The sequence below is a fragment of the Xiphophorus hellerii genome, chromosome 1 (assembly GCF_003331165.1).
Source record: "Xiphophorus hellerii strain 12219 chromosome 1, Xiphophorus_hellerii-4.1, whole genome shotgun sequence".
Taxonomy (NCBI): domain Eukaryota; kingdom Metazoa; phylum Chordata; class Actinopteri; order Cyprinodontiformes; family Poeciliidae; genus Xiphophorus; species Xiphophorus hellerii.
The window spans coordinates 1,907,237-1,928,541 of NC_045672.1; the positions used below are offsets into that span (position 1 = coordinate 1,907,237).

The following is a 21,305-nucleotide window of genomic DNA, read 5'->3' on the forward strand; positions in this document are numbered from 1 at the left end:
AAAATTTTAAGTTGCAAAGCACTAATTAAATACACCCACAAGTATTTCAATAATAGATTTTACGGCTATTTTTTTTTTTATATTAGTGAATATTTTAAAAAAAGACATTCTGCAGCTGTAAAGGGATTACTATGCAGTTTCACAGCATACATATCAGAAAAATTACTTTAATATTTGTTGCAGTTCAACATTTCCACAAAATTTGTAGTAACTCAACGCAAGATACATAGTTTCATCACTAGAAGAGGGTTTTACCTCTAAGAATCACTGACTGTTTTGTACTTAACCGCAGAAACAAATCAAGCAGCCTTGGTAAATAAACGTTCTGAGAAAGTAAGTTCTGGGAAACTTGTCTCATAGTCAAAACAAGCCTTAAAAAGTTGTGCTGTTTTTAATGTGCTAATATTAAAGTTGGCTTGTTTGGCCCAAATGGCTGAACCAAACCAAATCTAACTCCAACAAATCCAACACCCAAGCTTAACTTAAAACGTCTCCTTCAAACAACCATTAAGTCATAAAAGTCCAATGTGGAACATTATAGTCTTCCTCACATCACCTGAGATTTAAACAAATACTTGGTAAGTTTTAATTGTCCTAATTTATATGAAAAAAAAGCTTCTGTTCCATCTGAACTATACAAGCAGTAGGTAGTCTGAAATCACTTTTTTGTTATATTTGATTTATTTGCTCTGTTTTATTTTCTTTTGATAAGAAATTTATATTTATTAAAATCATAGGTGATATTTCTCCCTATAAGTTTCTATACATAATACTTTTCTTGTAATTGTTTTACGTTTAATTGAAAATAGTTGTTCATACTTCAAATAAGACCAAATACATTGATGAGAAACATTGACATTTTAATAGGCGATATTGTTTGAATTAAAGGGAATGATTGGTTGTCATTTTTGTGTTAAAATTTTGTGTTAATATGATGCCAGAACACTGACAATTTTAAAGTTATTATTCAGAGAAGCGCACGTTGTCCCATGTCCCTGATTACAGCGATAGGTCCAACATTAACCATAAATGCTGGACCATTTTTGTTGGCTAAATTCTATCAAGTGGACAAAAATGATTATGTTCTAGTTTTAAAAGATAGGGCTGATTTTGCCATAACGAGTTATTGATCCCCGTCTTAAATGTGTGTGTCTAGTGATCATCAGTGCTCAGGTGCAGAAGCTGCGAAGGTTTCATAAATGCATGTGGTGAGTGTGCATGACTGTTTAAGGTCAGCTCTCTGCCACTTTCATCCAATCAATCAACAGTTAGCAGAGTGCAGCAAGGCAGTAGAGTAGAACAAGAGAACAGGGAGAAAGCTCTGAAATGAGCTTTTAAGGACCAAAAGGTCCAGAAGAGAGTATTTTGTTCCTCTTTTGCACCGTGGCATCTCAACTTATTTATCTTTGAACCCAAAGATAAAGTGGAATGATCTAGAGTCCTTAAATGTATTCATTTAATACCCAGAATATAGAAAACCTGAAGCTTCCCAGATGGTGTTTGGAGCAATAACAAATCTGAAAAACTGTTTAAAGCATCAGTTTCTACATGTGTAAAGGGGAGACTGAACGGCTCCTGCTGGAAAGGTAAAACAAATTAACATCCTATCTGTTGCTTTACTTCTACTAGGCAAAAAATGGAGAATGAATAAATGTAGCATTAATCAGTGCGTAATACCGTTTTACCAGATTAAACCAGAAGAGGAGCAGTATTAGAAATCAGAATTTTGTGGACATGCGGCCACAAAGTACAAACATGAAAATGTTAGATGGTTCTGAGGTTCTGGTGGTGTGTTCCTTACACACCGCAGTCTTACCTGAGCATGAGGTTCATTAGCTGGAGTCCTTCTCCTTTGAGGAAGCGGTCCCTATTGGAGGACAGCATGAGGCAGGAGCAGAGAGCATCAAAGAGGTTTTCCATCATCTCCTGCTCCTCGGCTGTGTTTGGGTTGTGACGTTTAAACACCTGGGAGACGAAACAAAGAAAAGCCCTTTAAACGGTTCACAGGCCTGATTTTGGAAAAAAAGTTAAAATGCTTATGTTTCTGATAATAATTGAAGAATATTTGGACACATTTAGAAAGAAAAGCTGAGAATCAATTCAAAAAGTCTTAATAATAATAATAATAATAATAATAAAACTCCTAAAAGAAAAAGAAATCACTGTAGTTTTATATAGGACATAATTGTGAAACAATACAGATTCTTTTGTCTGAAAAGTTGCCAAATATAGTGACAGAAATGGAGTGACTATTGTTAGACACGAGGGCTTGGTGAATAAAATCATTTTCAAATTAAGAATCGGACAATCAGCCAAAATTCAGGAAATCAGGGCTGATTTATCGTCCACCCCTAATTTGCATTGAGCCCCTTTTAATTAAATCCCTCTACATAAAATCTGCATGCCACACTTTTCAGATAATTTAATTTTTTTTTTAAATATTCCTTTTTACAAAAAAAGTGTACGAATCCTATCGCAAAGCACTGTATTACACTGATCAGTCAGCAATATGTTCCATAAACACACTGATATGTTTGATGTGTTGATTAGAATCAACTGCACAGTTAAACAAAACAAGCAACAGTAAGCCTAACCAGGGAAAACAACACTGAAGGTCAAAAGTCAAAGAAAAAACTACTAAAAGTCTTACAGAGAGCTGCTGCAGTAATACATCAATGCCATCCATTTCCCCCAGGAGTTCTCTGGTAGCTGAGGGATAATTAAAATAATAAAGTGAAAGATTATAATCAAAATGCAGGTAAAGATTAAAAATACGTTTAAAATAAGTTTAAAAGGTTTTATTTATTACAAAACACAACAAAAGAGGTTTGTTCAAAAACCACTTTGTTTTTGATCAAAGAGGTTCAAAAACAGAGAAAACAATGGGCTTGATTAAAAAATGCAATGCAAGCTGAAACATCTATATTTTTAATTTTCCATTTCCACTTTGACAACTGTCCTTTAAGTCACATGTAACAGCAAGAGATGATAATTACATGCAAATTAGGATTTCAAAAAGCCAAAGAGTCACTTATGTAAAATGGGATGATTTGCCTTATTCTTACCTCAGACAGACACAAATTAATCATGGAACGTTATCTGTGACAGCGGGTCTTTATTCAGGTTTTGTTTTTTTTTTTTTTTTAGATGTTGATTTTTTTCTTTGTGGATGCTGAAATGCAGAGAAGGCAACTAATAACTGAGACAGCAGGAGTAAGGCGAAGGGAAGCTGGTGTGAAAAGAGACGTGATTCCAAATGCAGATCGATATGGATTAGGAACCCAATCATCCTGTGGCTGTCTGTGGCTCTACTGATTTTTTAAAATTTTATTAAGCATGGAAAAGGCAGAAAACAACAGCAAATCTACCCAGAAAGATGGCGGAAAACATGAAAGGTAATGTGAAATTAAAAAAATAATGGAGGGAAATGAGATTTATAAGGAAGGAAGGAAAAAATTCAAAGGAATATAAATAGGAGGAGTGATAATGGGAACATGTAATGAGGGGAAAAAGAAAGGAGGGAAATGACACAATAAAGGGATGCTGACAGAGAATGCATCAGCATAAGGAAAATAATAAGAGAGAATAATAATTCTGAGAGGTTCAAAAACAGAGCAGAGCTTTTACAGAGAAAAACTTACTGTCATTATTCTGCAGCAAGATGGCCAGAATCTCACTGCAGTACAGCTTGTTAGCATCAAACGGCATCTTAGCCTGGGGGATGAAGAGAGGAGAGAGAACAGAGAAAAAATGAGAAAGAGGGAGACAAATAGAGAAAAGAGTAAAAAAGAAAAAGAAAGAGGGAGAAGAAAAAATGAGAAAGAAGGGAGAAAGATAGAAAAAAAATAATGAGAAAAAGAGAAATAGAAAGTGGGAAAGAAAAAAGGTATTGAAAAAAGATTCAATGTTTGAAAGAAAAATAACAAAAAAATAAAAAGAAACAGAAAAAGAAAATTTAAAAAAAGAGAGAGAAAAAAGACAACAATAAGAGAAAAGGACATGGAGGGGAAAAAAAGAAAACAAGGGAAAGGGACAAACAGACATGTATTTAGTGGTCCAGCTGAGAGGCTTGGGTCTCCAAACTGTCCAGGTTTTCCACATGAAGCTCTGCGGTTTGCAGCCTGAAGCAGCGCTGCTGCCTCACACGTCGTCACATGAAGCAGAGCCACAGCGCTTCCAAATAAATCTACACTCATTTATTTCAATCACAATAACCAACAGAGTGAAACCAGAAAAAACTAATGACCTTCGAATCAACACAATATCTGAATTAGAGGCAATTTGAGATGAATATACAGCTACAACTGACAAAAAAAAATCATTACATCTTAATATAGTTATAAAACTTGCTTTATGAAGTAACCAAATCATGATTTCTAAGCTTATGCAGTGCAATGCTCACACCGGCAGAGAGGTGTTTAACAGCTAAAACCTCATCTGACTGATTTAAATCATCTTTCATCAGATTTATCTAATGAAACCTTTTTTTGGAGGTAGACAGAAAACCACTAAGCTTTAATCCATCTCCATGATTTGAATTTGATTTTTAATTAAAGTCTAATATAACTAGACTGTATAAAAATGAAAACTCTGTACTGCAGATTCACATGACTTTAGTTTTGCATTTCACTGTAAAAATACAAAATGTTACTAAGTAATTCTGGTTTACTTCCTAGTGCAAATATCTCAGTACACTTGAAGTAATAATGTAAATAAACTGGACAATTTACTGTGTTTTAATTATTCCTTTTCATTTCACCACTGGCATTTTCGTTATTCATGCAAATACATCAATTACTTAAAATAAGGGATCTTCACTTCTCATGGTTACCGTAGTGATCCCACTGGTGATGTCTTCACCTACATCTAGTGACTGCCAAACAATCATATCAAACTAAATGCAGACTAAAGGCACAAAAAAGCTAAAAAGCACCAGATGAAGAAGAAATTTATGATAATCAAAAATTTGAAAGATAAAAACAAACTGAAAAGTGAATTTACAATGAAGTTCTATGTTTGCTAGTTAAGTTTCTAAGCACAGGTGTATATCATATCAGGAAAATATGAAATTACGATGCTATTGCTGAAAATGCTGATTAACCTCTATTTTTCTAAAACTATAGATCAGATGTGGGCATTGCTGCCAGCTAAAATCATACATTGTCAATACACAGAGAGCAATCTTTTATCAAATCCTGTGTCAAGCAGTACATTCCCATTGTGATATGCTGCACACTAGTATTGCATAGTTATAGTGCAGCTCTGTGTCTAAGATAGAACAAGGCACCTTACTACATTTTAGTAAAGTACAGACTGGATGGGAAAGTTTTTCCTACATAGGCTGTCCAAACAGTCGACTGGTGTCAGAGTGTCAAGTTCTTACCTTGATTCTCTTCAGCAGCCACTGCATGAGTCCCTGCTGAGCAGCTTCAGTGCACAGGCCAGGTCTGAACTCTGCCATGTTTTCAGTAATAGCTGCAGAGATTGAAAATAAATAAATAAATAAATAAAAATCAGTCATGGAACATTATGTCTGCCAAAAAATGGCTTTACAGTTTTTCTGGATAAATCTGGATGGAATGAAGCAGTGAGTGCATCTAAGAACCAGAAGGTTCTGATCTTGAGTGTTTACCCAATCTGATAGTTTTCCCCTTTCCACCATATTTATCATCATCAGAACTACTAAATAACTGGAAAGCAAAGGGCGCTGAATAGGAGATTGTTTTACAGAATTTGAACCAGCTGAAGCTAAAACTGTCACTTTAGGAGTTTTGGGTAAAACATAAAACAGTTGTTTTGTTTTTATCATAAATCCAAAACATATACATTTATGCACAGTTTTGACTTGATTACTGCTCTGAGTGTGTTGTTCTTTCACCAAATTGTCTTCTTTTTGAGTTTGTATGCTCAAGTTTAATAATCTATTACTAAATTAGTTGATGATTATTTCAATAACAGATTCATCACGATTAATTGCTTTGGCTCAGAAATGTCTATAGAAACAGTTTAGGGGGCTGAATGTTCTGCACATGTGGCTGTGGATGAATTCAATAATCTGGATGAATGAGTGAGTACTTTTGGCATTATAATACACACTTAGGTTTAAATTTTACTGTTAATGCTGTGAAACAGTGGGATTTAAACTTAAATTTGATGTGCATATAAATTAGTGCTATCAATCAATTGAAAAAATGTATCAGATTAATCACAGTCTGGCGCCATGAGTAATCACAATTAATCACTATGTCTAACTTGTAGTTGTTGCACTGGGAAAGCCCCGCCTTGTGCCGGACTCCAACCAATTAAAACACAAGCAATTATTTGGGGGATTTTTTTTGCTCTTTTTTTTGTAGCAGAAAGCAGTTAATGTAATCTCCCAGTACTCAATAGCAGCTAAGGGAAACGTGTACTACATACCACAATACAGCTAGAAGCAAATTTGTTCAGGGGACAACTGACAGATAAGATATACTTTATTTTCTAGGTCTTGAGTGCACCACTCCTTTCTCATGCCGCCCTGGTTAACTACCCATATTAAAAAACCGCCATGTTTTCAAAAAATGTTTAAGAAAATGTTTTATTCTCTTAAACCAAACATGTCTGAAGATTCCCAGTTTTTTAGGTTTGTATATTCAGGAAGTCATTTTGCTTTAAACATTAATTAATGTAAAAATGTCCCTCTCCATTCATTTCCTATGAATTTGAGCGATGAGGCAAAAGTCTGCTTTTGCCTCATCTAGCCGGCGTAATTTCTGCATGTGAAACTTTGAGCTCATACACGCAGACGTACACACAGGGCTAGCAATGCAACACAAGAAAGTTTTAAATGTTCAACTTTTGTTGCCATCTGCTGTTGCGGAAAACTTTCACCTTCTGCTGTTGTTCATCGATTCTTGTGTCAATTCCAAAACGAGTTGCTGTGAATGAAGTAAACTTCCGCAGAAATAGGTAGTTCAATTAATCTGTATTTTGTAATATTAATGCTTTAGAATTTTCAGATTAATGCCATGTGTTGAAGTTGACAGCTGTAGTCCAAACAATAATAATAATAAAAAAAATACAGTACATGTGAGATTGGTTTGGAAATGGAAGTGTAAATAGTTTTGTGTGCGCTGTGAGATATTTTTACCTGATGTTCACACTGCAGCCTGTTAACAAAAAGGGCTTCCAAAGAACTGATGGATGGAAACCGCAATCTGAAATTCCAGATCAAACCTGATCTTATTAAGCGGATCGAGTATCAGTCGGGTGTGACTAATCTAAATCAAATCTGATTTTTCTCTCTGTGCGTTTTCCCCAAATTATCTTATAATTCTGTGCTTCCAGAGACCTGTCTCTGTAATTCATCCCTTCATCAGAGCAAATGGATGCTGGGAGAAAGTGAGAAAGAGAGAGAGAGACGGCAATGGAAGAATGGAGAAAACGAAGAAAGAAATGAGCAGAAGAGCAAAGTAGAGGAGAACAGGGTGGTGGACAAGTCAAAGATGAGGGATGAGAAACAGAGGGATGCTAGAACTGAGTGAGGAGCAGCACGGCAATACGGGGGAAAAACAGCAACATCTGGAGAGATGGGCTGCAGATGATAGAGAAATGATGGAGAAACAACAACGGAGGAGGAGATAGAGCGCAGGGGTGCAGAGAGAGGAAGACCAAGGCCCTTTATCAGGGATTCAAACGGAGCAGACAGCATCCTGGAGGAAAGCAGGCCCAGAACAGAAAGCAGCCAAGGCAGACAAAAGGCTTATTCAAGCTTGGAGAGCTCCCTTGATAACTTTCTCTCTCTCTTTTATACACACACACACACATGCATACACACAAATTCAGAGGATGCGCGAGTGTTGCTCCCGCGATAAACGCCACAAACACACACACCCCAACAGCCCTTCTGACACACGGCCTCAATCTGGCAACAAAGAAAGAGAAATCATCTCGACGGACTCATTCAACACAAAAACAGCTGAGGGGCAGAAAAGTCGGATCCATGTGAGGCTAAACGCAGAGGCCAGGACTTTTACAGTCTTCTACTGTCCTCGCTTTTAATGACTTTTAGGAGATTAAAAAAAAATACAGACTGCAGAAGTATTTAGAAAAGAGCAACTAATTTGACCACGAGGTCCTACACTGTCCCTACTGGTCATCTGCATATAGTTGTTGTTAAAGGATTTGAACAGGTTTTCCCAAACCTGAACTTCGGGACGCAGAACGACAGACCTTAGATTGGTCCGTATTCAAGACTCTTCATTTGCAACCAGTCACCAAAAGCTCACCAGTAAGCCCTCCTTAAAGCTGCAGTATATAACTTTTATTTGTTTTTTTACATATTTGTTAAAACTGTCATCCTTGTCGTAATAGTTTGTTACAAAACACATAATCTGTGGAACCGATTTCACCAATTTTATTGATTAATCAAATTTTTGGGAAGATTTAATTGTTGGAAAATCTGAATTTCTTTGTTCTCCAAAGAACTCCTTGAATTTCCATAGTTCAGATTGATGTCAGCATGCCCAGGGCCACCATCTTGTTTGACAAACATGTTTTACAGCTTTTATGAATTTGGACTTTTTATTCAGGTCAACACTAATAAATATAGTTTAATACAAAATATAGGTTATTAATATAGGTTTTATTCTCATAAAGCCTATATTTATAAGAATAAAGCCTATATTTATTCTCGCAGTAATACGAGAATAAAGTCATGACAAAGTCGGAGTAATACAAGAACGAAGTAGTAACTTTTACATTTTAAAGTTTTTTTCTCATTAAAACAACTTTTGTCTTATAACTTGAAGACATTCTTCTGGTAAAATTGTATCTTTATTATTTCAATATTACAACTATATACTCATACTTGCTCGTACTACAAATATTCATGCATCCTGGTCCTAATACTCTAACTCACAGAAGGGACGACTGACATAAAAGCTACTTTATGAAAATATGTTCTGTCATTTGTAATGTTCCTTTTTACAGAAAAAACCATAAGAAAGATGATTCAAATCAGAAATCGAGTGCGGTTTGGAAAAAAAAAAAATATTCTTTTTATTTTGAAGCTATATTGCCCAGCCCCAAGAACACACCATATCCAAGTACCTTTTGGTGTTTCAAATGTTCATTTAGTCAATCATATTTTTACAATATTCTCTTTTCCCAAGAGAATATTGTACGTTTGAAAGCAAAAACTTTTTTTAATGTTTAGACCAGTTATCAGCAGGGGGACATGCTGCTAAACCTCAAGAATACCAAACAGGTTTGTGTAACCCTGCTGTGTGACGGTAAAAAGGAAATCCACGAGGGCTTCCTGTCAGCCCTCTCCCCAAGCCTCAAACGGCAGCTGCTTAAAGACACAACTCTTTCTAGCGGTTCTGTATTAAACAAGGTCAGACCCATCAATTGTTCAGAATATTGAAGCAAGCTATTTTTATCCATTATGCAGTAAAGAAACTGGAGTCATTGCAGAACTTGCGGGGTGCAGTGAATGCCCCAGATTTCTCACAGATACAGTATATCTGCCTTTCAGGTTTGAAATCTAAAATCACCACATACCATCGAAACAGCTTTTATCCTTCTCATATGAATGTCACATATAAAATCAATTACATTTATTTAAAACTTCAAAATGTAGTTGATTTCAGCAGAAAAGGTTAAAAAGATGATGATTGAGGAAAGGTTATGGCTAACTATAAGGAAAAATGCAGGAGTACGACAATGTTCAAGGAGCTATCAAGTATTTTAAAGAGATAACTATTACTGCGTGGAGTAATATTTTCCTGTCTTATTTTACAGGAAAATAGCAAACAAGTGCAGGGTGGAGTACCAAGGTAAAACCCAAAAAGGCAACACAGAATCTCCATGGAAACAAAAAGCCCAGCTAATGTGCAAAAACTGTAGTGCAGGAAGAGAGAGAGTACACCACTGCAGTGCTGTGCAAAATATATTCTGAGCTCAAATACTGAGTCGAACAGTGTAGGCTGAACACAAGAAAAACATCTAGAATGTAAATAAAATATGTTATGATGAATAAAACAGACTCACTACAGCAACTGGACAGGCTCTGTTAAAATGTGTTACATTTCTCATCTCTGCAATTCTGCTCAAAACATTATCAATGTTTGTGCAGCCTGTTTGTGGCTGTTACAGACTGGTTTAAAGTAAACAAAAAAAAAATAAAGAAAAGAAAAATCAGTAATCCAACATGAACCTCAGTAAACATGTTCCTGAGCTGTTAAACAGTATTTTACACTAGTATGGGATAATAAATCTCAGGTAAAACTGGAGTTCCACACTGACATAAACTTGGGTACAGAGACTGCAGGACTTCATCATATCCCACACTCATGTTCAGATTGGCATACTCACATCTGACAAATAAGAGCCAATCTGAATAATATGATGGATGCCAAGCTAATCCAAACCCATTAGCTTTGCTATTGAAGCTGCTGTTGCTAAGAAATTCTTTATGTAATAAAATGTTTTGAATTTTGTCAGTAATTTGGACATATTCCATAAAGCGCTGTTCAAATCACACTGGCCAAGCCAAGTGCTTTACAGTATAGACATATTCACCCATTCACATTCACAAATACAAACATATATATACAGGATCCACTTAATGTAATCCAAGAAAATAGTTAGTCCACAAAAGTCTCATGTCCCAAATCCAGGATCGCCTGCCTCTGAAAACCTCAGAAATTTCCAGAATTATTTCTCACAAGGTTTTCATTGTAATTTCTGCTTTATTATTTCCCTTCTCTTTTTTTGCCATTTTAGGTAGTAAATACCAGAAATTTGCCAAGGAGTGATCAACATGTGGCAGGAGGATGCTGGAATCAAACCTACAACCTTTCAATAGCAAGACAACCACTCTACCACCACACCAGTCACACCCAGACATAAACATTGGTAGAAACATAAAGGGAAAGTCTGGTGGAATATGGTATTGTTAAACTATATTATTAAATCCTTATTAACTCATTGTCTTAACTCTTTTTAATTAAGGATTGTTTTGTTTTCTGTATTTGTTGCACTTTCCGTGTCTTTACATTGACAATGTAGTGCAAAACTCTGTAATGTTCTGAACACAACACAATGTTTAAAAATGTTTGAAGCTTTTCTGATAGTTTCTGATGTCCTGCTGCTGAAATAATTGCTCTCTGGAGACAATGAGTTGAGAATTGCAGCAATTTCTACATTTGTTGCTACATTATAAGATGATAAAAGTTGCTTGTTTACAGTGGAGGAAGTTTTCTTACCAAGCGTGTTGTAGATGCCATCAGCCTCTTCTTTCACTTGTTCATCAAGCCGCTCCATATTCTGCACCAGCAAGGCCACCACCTGACCCTCTAGCTGCACATAAAAAGTTAAGACTTTTTTACAGCAGCAAAACAGCAATATAACAGAAAAGAAATACATAAATCAAAATACAGATTTTGCAGATGTAATTTTTACAGGTCATAAACCACAATCATTTTTCTGTGTAGATGTAACCAGGTGTAATTTAGAAAAGTTTTATGAATGCTGCTATTGCGATAGCTAGACAAAATATTCTGCTCAGATGGAAAGACCATTCCCGTATGCTCAATGGTTCATGGATCTCGTCACGTTCATAACTTACGTCTGAAACAGAAGCGTTATTTTGAGAACATCTCTAGTTTAAGAGGTTACGGCAACTCTTCCAAGAGTTATAGATCTAAAAAAAAAAAACAGCTCCAGCTGCATGTGAATACAAAGGTGGAAGTCATTTGTACTGGAGGGAATGGTGGGAAAGTGACACATCAGGCTTTAATGGAGGCTCAGCATAGAGTTTAGATTTATGGCCCGGTCGGGTTCAGGCCTCTGTGTGTATAAGGCTGTTTTCAGCACCGAGAAAATCAAAACAGAATCCACAATATAAAGTTGTGTTAATCTATTTATCATAGTGTAAATAGAGGACTAGATAGTTTAACCTGTTGAAGAAATAGAGATAGAAAGTAGGGTGCAGAAGTTAATCAGGCTGTAGCAAGCACAGTGCACTGCATGAACACGCTGCTCCGCTCCCATCAATCACACATCCCAGATGATTTGACCTTTTCTCACCTTGCCATTACAACAAGCGACAAGATGAAGCTGGAAGACGCTAAAAAGCTAAAAACAGGAGGAGTTACACCGCTTACTAAAACGGTGGTCAAAAAAACGAACGCAGTAAAATCGTAAATAAAATAATATCCTGGGTTTACCTCAGGCTTGGGGCCTATGGTTAGAGCTAATTAGTCAGATCGGATTGGGTTAAAGTCTAGTTTAGCACCTCAGTAACTGAATTGCTGCTCCAATTTACAATATTTGGAAGTGAGTGTTTATCAGTCCTCTTTTTAAAATACAAAGTATGGCATTCACACAGTTAAATTCTGCTTTCATACCAATCTGCTCAGTGTCTGTTCCTTTATTACACTTCAGTTTTTAATTACATAGTCTGCTATGCTAATTATTTTTATGTTAAAATAAAAAAACTAAATACATAGTCTGCTATGCTAATTATTTTTGTTAAAATAAAAAAACTAAATATGAAATTTAATCATTGATCTCTTTCAAAAAGAAGAATCAATTCATCTCTATAGAACAAAGTGTAAATGTAGCTAAGAATATTATTCTGAATTGATTTTATTTTGTTAGTCATTTCGTATGACTGTAATTTCAAAATTATTTATGAATTTTCCTGGATGCCCCTTCATTTAAAATAAAAAGACTCCTCTGGTAAAACTCTGCCTTCTTCAAGAGAAGGCAGAGAGCAGTCGACAGTCTTCGGGGCAGATTTTACGATTCTCTATAGAGTCTTCCTCTGTGCAGCTGGGGAACCACACACAGAGACAATAGCAGATGATGCCTTCAATAGAGCATCAACAGAAGGACACCAGCAGTTTGTGAGAAATATTGTACCTCCTGAGGACTCTCAGGAAATATAGTCTCTGCTGCGCTTTCTTTAGCAGTTCTGTTTTGTTTACGTCCCAGACCAGGTTATCCTTGATATGAACTCCCAGGAAACGAAAGTTTGACACCCTCTCCACTGGATCTCCGCAGATGTTTAGCGGCTGAATGTTTGTTTTACTTCTCCTAAAATCCACTATGATCTCCTTGGTTTTGGCTGTGTTTAGGATCAGGTTGTTGTCTGTGCACCATGCTGTCAGTCGCTCCACCTCATTCCTGTAGGCAGACTCATCCGCCCTGAGATGAGGCTCACTACAGTTGTGTCGTCTGCAAATTCAATAAGGGTGGTAGTCTGATGGACTGAAACATAATCGTGTGTGTACAGTGTGAAGAGGAGAGGGCTCAGCACACAGCCCTGAGGAGAACCAGTACTGATGTTGATGGCTGAAGAGGTATGGAGGCCCATTCTGACTCTTTGTTATCGATCCGTCAGGAAGTCCTTAATAAAACTACAGATGGAAGAGGGGATTCCCAGGTCTGCCAGTTTGCACACTAATCTGTCAGAGAGGATGGCATTGAAAGCGGAGCTGAAATCAATGAAGAGGATGCCTGCGTTGCTATCTCGGTGCTCCAGGGGGGACAAGACAGCATCTTCAATTGACTTGTTAGCTCTATACAAAAACTGGTGTGTGTCAAAAGTGAAAGGAATGAATGTCAAAATGTGACTCTGAACCAGTCTTTCAAAACATTTAATCACCAATGGGGTGAGAGCCACTGGTCGGTAGTCATTCAAGCAGGCGATGGGAGACTTTGTAGGAATGGGAACAATGGTGGAGGATTACAGGCAAGACGGGACTCTGGCTTGAGACAGGGACTGATTAAAGATTTTTGTAAAGACCCCAGCCAACTGCTCTGCACAGTTCCTCAGCACAGGGACACCATCAGGTCCCGCTGCCTTTCTGGGGTTGACAGTCTGTAGCGAGCGTCTCACTTCATATTCCTCCACCTTGAGGATAGAGGTACTTGGTTGCACTGCTTCATTCGAGGCAGCTGCCATTGGAGGCGCCGACTCAAAACGAGCGAAGAAGTGGTTCACCTTCTCCGCTAGTGAGATGTCGCCTGCTCCATGATTGGTTCTGTAGATGATGATGTGCTGGATTCCCATCCAAACCTGCCTGATTGAAGAGGCAGGTTTGGTACTCTTGTAGTACCTTTTAGTTTTTCTGATCCCTCTCTTTGGGTTGCTTTGTGCCACGCTGTAGAGGTCCTTGTTCCCAGACATGAAAGCAGCGTTCCTTTCTCTACGCAGCCACTGGACTTCTCTGGTCATCCATGCCTTTTTGTTTGGGAAGATCCGGATATGTTTTTTCACTATAATATTGTCAGCGCAGGTCTTGATGTAACAAATAACACTGTCAGTCAATAATTCCAGGTCTGTATGTTCTCAAAAGTCCCAGTTTGCTCTTTCAAAATAATTCTTCAGCTGCAGAGAGGAAAGCTTGTGATGGTTCTTATGGTGGTATGATCAGATTTCCTCAGGGGGGTATATGCAGAAATCAAAAACAGTGACATGTGGTCAGACTGCATCAGGTGTGGTAACTGTTTGGGTCTATAACCCTATTTGATGTTAGAGTAGATCTTATCCAATGTACTGAGTCTTCTGGTAGCGCACTTTACATGTTGATGGAATTTGGGGAGCACTACCTTTAAGTTGACATGATTAAAATCTCCAGCAATAATGAAAACTGCATCTGGATAGCAGCTCTGTTGGTTATTAATGCTGTTATACAGTGTACTCAAAGCCGAATTTGCATTGGCAGAGGGTTTAATGTAAACAACAGTGATCATTATTATAGTGAACTCTCTAAGTAGATAGAAGGGTCTGCCTTTCAGAGTCATATACTCCAAGTCAGGGGAGCACTGGCTATCCACCGTCACAGTGTCTGTACACCAGGTGGTGTTGATATACACAGAGACTCCGCTTACTTACAAGCGGTGGTTCATGTTTAGGCAAGAGGTGGTTCGCCCGACATTAAGTGAAACAATCCAAGATAATACCACCAGAAACACAGAAAAAGTGCAGAGCAGCTGTATCTCTGTGCATCGCCAAATAACAGAGATTTTACATTTTAAGGTTGAGGGGGAGGCAGGAGGACATTTGGACATTCTCAGGGCAGCTGTGACAGGAAGCGAGTGTTATCAGTCAAGTTGAGATTGGATACTTATAACCAAACAAAGATTGTGGACTGCCAGCAGGTGGGATAAAAGTACTATTACAGATGAAAGAAGATGGACAGCTAAAGCAGATTTATATGCCACAGAGAGCGCCCTGAATCATTTTGATTTATCTTATCAAGGGTAACACCTGGCCTTCTGGCAGCAAAGACACCACAGCTGCAGGCACTACAGCAGCACAGAGGAGACAAATGGAATCAACCAACCAACCTCACTGCCCTCAAACAGCATCCCTTCGAAGAAGCTGTAAAGAACAGTGAGGTTGTGGGCGCTCCGTTGGGCAGTAAATGAACTGCATTTATATTATACCTCCACCTGAAGAGGCTGGCAAAGCAAGCTGAGCTCCTGTCTCACCCAACAGTAGGTAAGAAACCAATTTAGTCACACAAAATATTTTCAGCTAGAAATGTTGATCTACTGTCTCATTATTAGTTATTATGTTCGATCAAGGTTAGTTAACTAAACAAAACATTCAGCACAGAGAAAACAAAATAAAAACTGAAACTGCAAACATTTTTGTTAACTGAAATAAATAGAAACTTTAATTATTAGGGAAAAACTATAACTAACTACAGTAGAACTATATTGTGCGTTTATAAAACAAACTAAAACATAGAGAAATAGCTTCCTTTCTTTTTGTGTTAATGAATCTATTTTGTAGCCTTTCAAGCTGATGTGAATCTGTCCACACAGACGGATTAAGCTGTCAGGAAATTACGAATTCCACAATCTTCCTGGTGGCGCTAACGTTAGTCTATAAAATGACGACAACACAAGTTGGGAGAAAACACCAGTCAGCTGGCTGTTAAACAATAACTGAATACATTTTTTCCTCAATGTTATCTTCTGTAAAGTATTCATTACAAAGTTTATATATACATAATAACAATAGAATACTTTGACCTTTTTGACCTTTTTGAATTAAGCAAAGTGTGACAAAACTAAAACTACTATTGTAACTAATAAAACCTCAGTCTAAACAATATCATACTAATAACCAATTAAAACTAGCAAAAACACACTAAAAACTAATTAAAACTGACAGAATTAGACAAAAATTCCCAACAAAATAAAACTAAACTGTATTGGAAAACCCGAATGCATTAGAACCCTGGTTCTGATAGGCAACCAGAAAGTCAGCAGAAAATAATGACATGACCGATAGACCAAGTTCCCTCATTAGGCAGCAGTCACATGTCGGTACAACAACCAGGATTTAGAGCAACTACAATAATAATTTTATGATCTTCGAAAAATTTGTTTAGTGCAGAAAGTGTACCATTACTTTACAGTAAGGCTACACATTTACTATTAAAAGTGTACCATTAATAAGTATTTAAAGGTAAATACTGTACTGTATTTACCTTTAATAACTTGATGCTATTAAAGGTAAATAACATCAAGCTATTTACCTTTAAATAAGGTAAATAACTTGATATCCTCTAAAGGATATTTCTTTTCCAAAATTATTACTGTTTAAATTTAATTGTACACAATATGCATATCGCACCCTGGACAGAAGTTCAAACTGAAGGAAACTTCTTTTTTTTTTGTTCAAATTGTCAATCTGTCACAGTGGCAGGTGCGTTGCTCCAATTTACACGCTACTTCATAATTTTATCCGCATTTGTTCAGTGGTGGACACTGGCTTTAGAATCCACACCTGCATACATCAAAATCTTAATCAAAATATAATTTTCACATCCACCATGAAAGGCGATGGCATTTATTTTTAGACTGTAACAAGAATATAAAAGCTGCTTTCAAAGAGAATGTCAAATAACTCTTCAATGTAGATCTTTTCTGGATCACCGAGTTTAGAATAGACTTTTAAAGTTACACACCACAGACACGTATTGATTTTAAAAATAGAGAGAAAACTTGTGCTGGTGCTACAGGAAGCTTTGCAAAAGAGAAGAAAACACTGAAGTCAGAAAATAACCTACATTTGCATGTCCAAACTCCAGTAACTCAAAGCTAACATAATACCTGCAGAAGAAAAGTGTTCAACCTCACAGCTCAGACCTGTGAGCCAGCAGAGATAAGGGGTCAGTCCCCGCAGTAACAAACAAGACAGAGAATATTAGATGAAAAGCTGCTGTGCCACCCATCACTTCCTTCCTCCGTTAAAAAGTAGAACTGAACATTATTGCAGTTTGACCTTTGTGTGAAAACATAATGGGATATCAACAATATTGATGCTCTTATTGAGTGGGTATCTGCTTGGTTCAAAGACAGACTGAAGTCAAATAAACAGAAGGAGCTAAAAATACTGTTTTATTGTAAAAAAAAAAAAAAAGACTAGAGCCATATTAAAACATCACAAAGTTATAAATAAAAACTAGCTTAAGACTTCAACCAAAAAGTTTAAACTAAAAAAAACATTTTAATGTCAATGAGACCCAACAAAAGTCCTATTTTGTATTCACTAATGGTGACCAATAATCCATTTTTCTCTGCTTAGTTTGGATCCAAAAGCACAGAAACTTAAGTATTGATCCACTGAGAGTCGAGTGATCAATAACAAAGACTGATGTCAATTTTGAACTCACCAGGGCGTCAATGAGGACTTCGGCTCCCTCCTCACTCTCATGGAGCGTGTCGATATCCGTCAGCTCCTGCAGCAGGTCCACCACTGCTATGGCAACATGTGGTTGACGTTTAGAAAAATAAAGACAATTACAACACATTTTCATCATTACATTTAAGGGGAAGATAAAAATGATTACATTGAAATTAACATTTAAAGCTGTCCTTCAAATAGCAGAAACGATGTAGGCTTCATATCTGGGAAACTTCAAAAGTTTCAAATGGTTAATCAATAAATGTATTGATTGATCAGGTCTAAATCCCTGCTTGACACAATGAAATGCTTTGGAAGTGTTAAAAAGCGACAGCGTCAATTTTCCTTAAAAGTGCATGCCAATGTGCAATCTGAATTATTTCCACATTTCCCCAGGCACACCCCTATCATTTCTTCGCGCTATAGTAAAGATTTCCTGAGACAGGACGTCTCAGGAAACAGCCAATCATGTGTGGTTGTTAGGGGAAAACAAAAAATATTTAGCCAATCAGTATAGCTGAATTTAATGTCTTGGGGTCGCTGCATATTTCCAAAAAATAAAATATAAAAGAAATTTCTTCCATGCTGCAGAAAATGCAGGAAAGTTTTGGATCGCTATGGTGATGAAGCTGACAACGACAGCCGAGAGAAAGTTTAATTCTCCGTCTTCAATGACAACACTGAGGATTTTCCACATGGCTGCTAAGCTACAGCTCTGGCTCCTCAGCATGTTTTATTACTTTTAGCCTCCATACTTCTTTACTCTTTTATGTTTACTTTTTCTGTTTATCAGCTGCTGTCATTTGTTCTTTGCTGATAATCAGTTACAAACAGGGATTTATTTTATGCTTATGGTCTGTATATACATGTTACTGCCCCTTTAGTGGTACAGTTTCTTTTTTTTTTTTTTTGGTCTCTCTTGTTAAATGTTTTCAACCAATAATGACAAAACTGCAACTGCAACTTATTTTGAGATTCCTAGTAATTTCAGAAAGAAAAAATGTCTGGAGACTTCCATTAGATGCCTTTTGCAACACTAGTTATACTACATGGTTATTTGTCTACAAACCAATAACTTTAAGAGTCCATCTTCTACAAGTCTTTCAGATGTTTAAGAACATTTGACTCCCTCATCACATCTCTGATGTCTGAAGGTTTCTCCGTCAGTATTTTAATTGGTCTTTGGTTTGGGTTTGAACTGGGCCACAGCAGAGTCTTGACTCTTTTCCTTTACAGCCACACACACACTTGTTCTTATTATTCTGTTTCAAAATCATATTCTAGCCAAGCTTTAGGTGTCGATTGGAACGGTGTCACATACTGTATATCGATGACTTTAGCTTCAGCTGCATGGTATTCAGGCCTGGTAGTGGTACCACAAGCTGAAATCATCACTCCTTCATTTCACTGCATGACAGCTGGAATGAGGAGTTTGCACCTGTACTGTATACTAGTCTTGTTTTTTACCAAAAGTGGAGCTATTCACTCAAATTCTGCTTCACAAACAGGTTTGTCCTGGAAATGCTTTGACTGTATAATAATTCTTATAACTACATAAACTAGGGATGCATTGATTTTACTCTCTTTAAGAAGAAATAAGAATTGCATTAAGGTTACCCCCCCCCCCAGTCTTTTTGCTGTTACCATTTATTAACTGTTATTATTACTAGAAAAGGGAACATCACTTGATGTCACATGTTAAACTAGCTTTGGCATTTTAGGATAGATGTTAGCATATTTATAACAACTGGCAATCAAAAGCCATCAAACCCAATGTGTATTTTCTTTCTGATATGAATTTTTAGCATGAAGAGCTTTCCAAAAGGCTGCCAGTATTTCCAAATCCAGGATATTGCCTGGTTGAAAGCTCAAAAGGATAAAACAGAACAACTCTGCTTTACTTTGTTCAGCCTTCCTGTTATCTGTCATCTCTCTTTCTCTTGGCTTAAACAAACTGAAAACGTCGAATAAAATACAGTATTCTTTTAAATAGCTTCTTCCATTCTTATGCTTTGTCTGGTTTCATTTTTTTAGTTGCAGATGCATCCTTTGCTACAAATGATCAAGCATTCACTAAAGGAATGCTATGTCATTGTATTTTTGGCCATGTTTATTTTATTAAAAAACTTATCTGTATTTTTCTATGCGTTTTGTATAAAATTAGCTTACGTGCTTACATGAAAAATCGGCAGAATCTGTCAATAGATCAATAACAGTAGCCCTAATTGCGATGTGTTAAATTTCATTAAATCGCAAATTCTGTAAATCTCTTGTATCCTGATTTGTACAAAGCTTAGAGATAACAGCTGGGACTGTAAACTGTGACAGACAAATTTTCTTCAGAAATCAATGGAGCTTAACAACCCGAGAGGAAGACGATAAACACCAATGTGTTCTTCAATAGCTATTCAAAAGGATATCAGTGTTTTCATGGCTCAGGAGGCCCAGCAGTGAGTGGACGGCGTTAAGCTCCACCAGCAGGTGGTAGAGATCCGGCATCGTCGCGATTACATGCATTTCCTGGATGATGTCATTCAGGTCCAGCTCTGACTCCATAAACCTGATCAAAAACAAAAGGAAAATGTCCTACCAGATGCTTTTGATTCTGCCCAAATATTACACATTAACTTGCAAAGAAACAAAGTGTGTGACAGTGAAGTGAACCAAAATGCGTCATTGGTGATGGTCTTACTTCTCTGGATTGTCTGGAAACTTTATCCTCAGCTCCTGGTTTTTGTATGACCTTTTCTCAAAGGTCAGAATCATTTTCTTCACTGAGCTCTCGTCAACCGGCTCTGCCTGTTTGATTAGTGCAGGAGTGAGAAAGAAAAGATGGAGAAAAAAAAGACCATGGAGGGAAAGAAAAAAAAAGGCTTTTATTGAAGCAGCTGTTGCAATAGCAAAGGAGCCATCAGGGTGACCTTAATTATGTGAGAGGAGCACAGGTTTTTTTCCCCAATCTGGGGGATATTTCACTGAAAAAGGGAATCCATTTAACCTCCTGATGGCTTAAAAGCCATAAATTGCTGGGCAGATAATGACCAGTTAGGACATTTCAACTGGCTGACATTATGGAACAATGCGGCTCTTGGCTCTGAGTACCTCTTGACAGTGGGAATCTTTGAAAAGGCTGCAGAGTGGGATTATAGGAACCTAATTATAGAGGTGGCAGTTTTCAAATGTCCTACACATGATGATGGCATTGGTGACACCAGAAACTCTCCTGGCTAAACCGTTTCCTTTTCCTTGTGGTTGTTTCAGTAACTTTTTAGGTCTCACCTGAAAAACGAGCCAAACTAATACATGAAAAAAGCTATAAAAGTTGGATTGTATTGCAAATAAAATAGCGGTACTGTTCAGGTTTTCACACAGACACAATTTTTTATATAAAATAGATAAATTAAACAACAGGTGTATCTCCAAACCTCAGGCTTTCTATGCATTTTTCATGAGTAAACTGCAGATATTTGCAGAGCTCTCAGCCTATTTTTGACCTATTTTAAAAGTCAGAAATACTAAAGTTAACTAAGAGTTTACAGCAAATACTTGTAAAGAGGTCAGGTATTACATAAACAGACAGTAAAGAAGGATGGACTGACAGTAGGTGGAT

At 37.0% G+C, this 21,305-nt stretch overlaps 1 protein-coding gene across 1 annotated transcript in view; it reads right to left on the reverse strand.

The window, feature by feature from the left end:
• The window catches only part of ctnnbl1 (catenin, beta like 1), a 90,946-nt gene that overhangs the window by 65,071 nt on the left and 4,570 nt on the right, over positions 1–21,305 (reverse strand). The window contains exons 3-10 of the mRNA XM_032568534.1: positions 20,388–20,494; positions 20,116–20,255; positions 17,685–17,782; positions 11,250–11,343; positions 5,384–5,475; positions 3,642–3,714; positions 2,651–2,709; positions 1,817–1,965 (exon numbers count right to left, since the gene is read on the reverse strand). Coding sequence (XP_032424425.1) covers positions 1,817–1,965; positions 2,651–2,709; positions 3,642–3,714; positions 5,384–5,475; positions 11,250–11,343; positions 17,685–17,782; positions 20,116–20,255; positions 20,388–20,494 — 812 coding nt within the window. The remainder of the gene's footprint in view (positions 1–1,816; positions 1,966–2,650; positions 2,710–3,641; positions 3,715–5,383; positions 5,476–11,249; positions 11,344–17,684; positions 17,783–20,115; positions 20,256–20,387; positions 20,495–21,305) is intronic.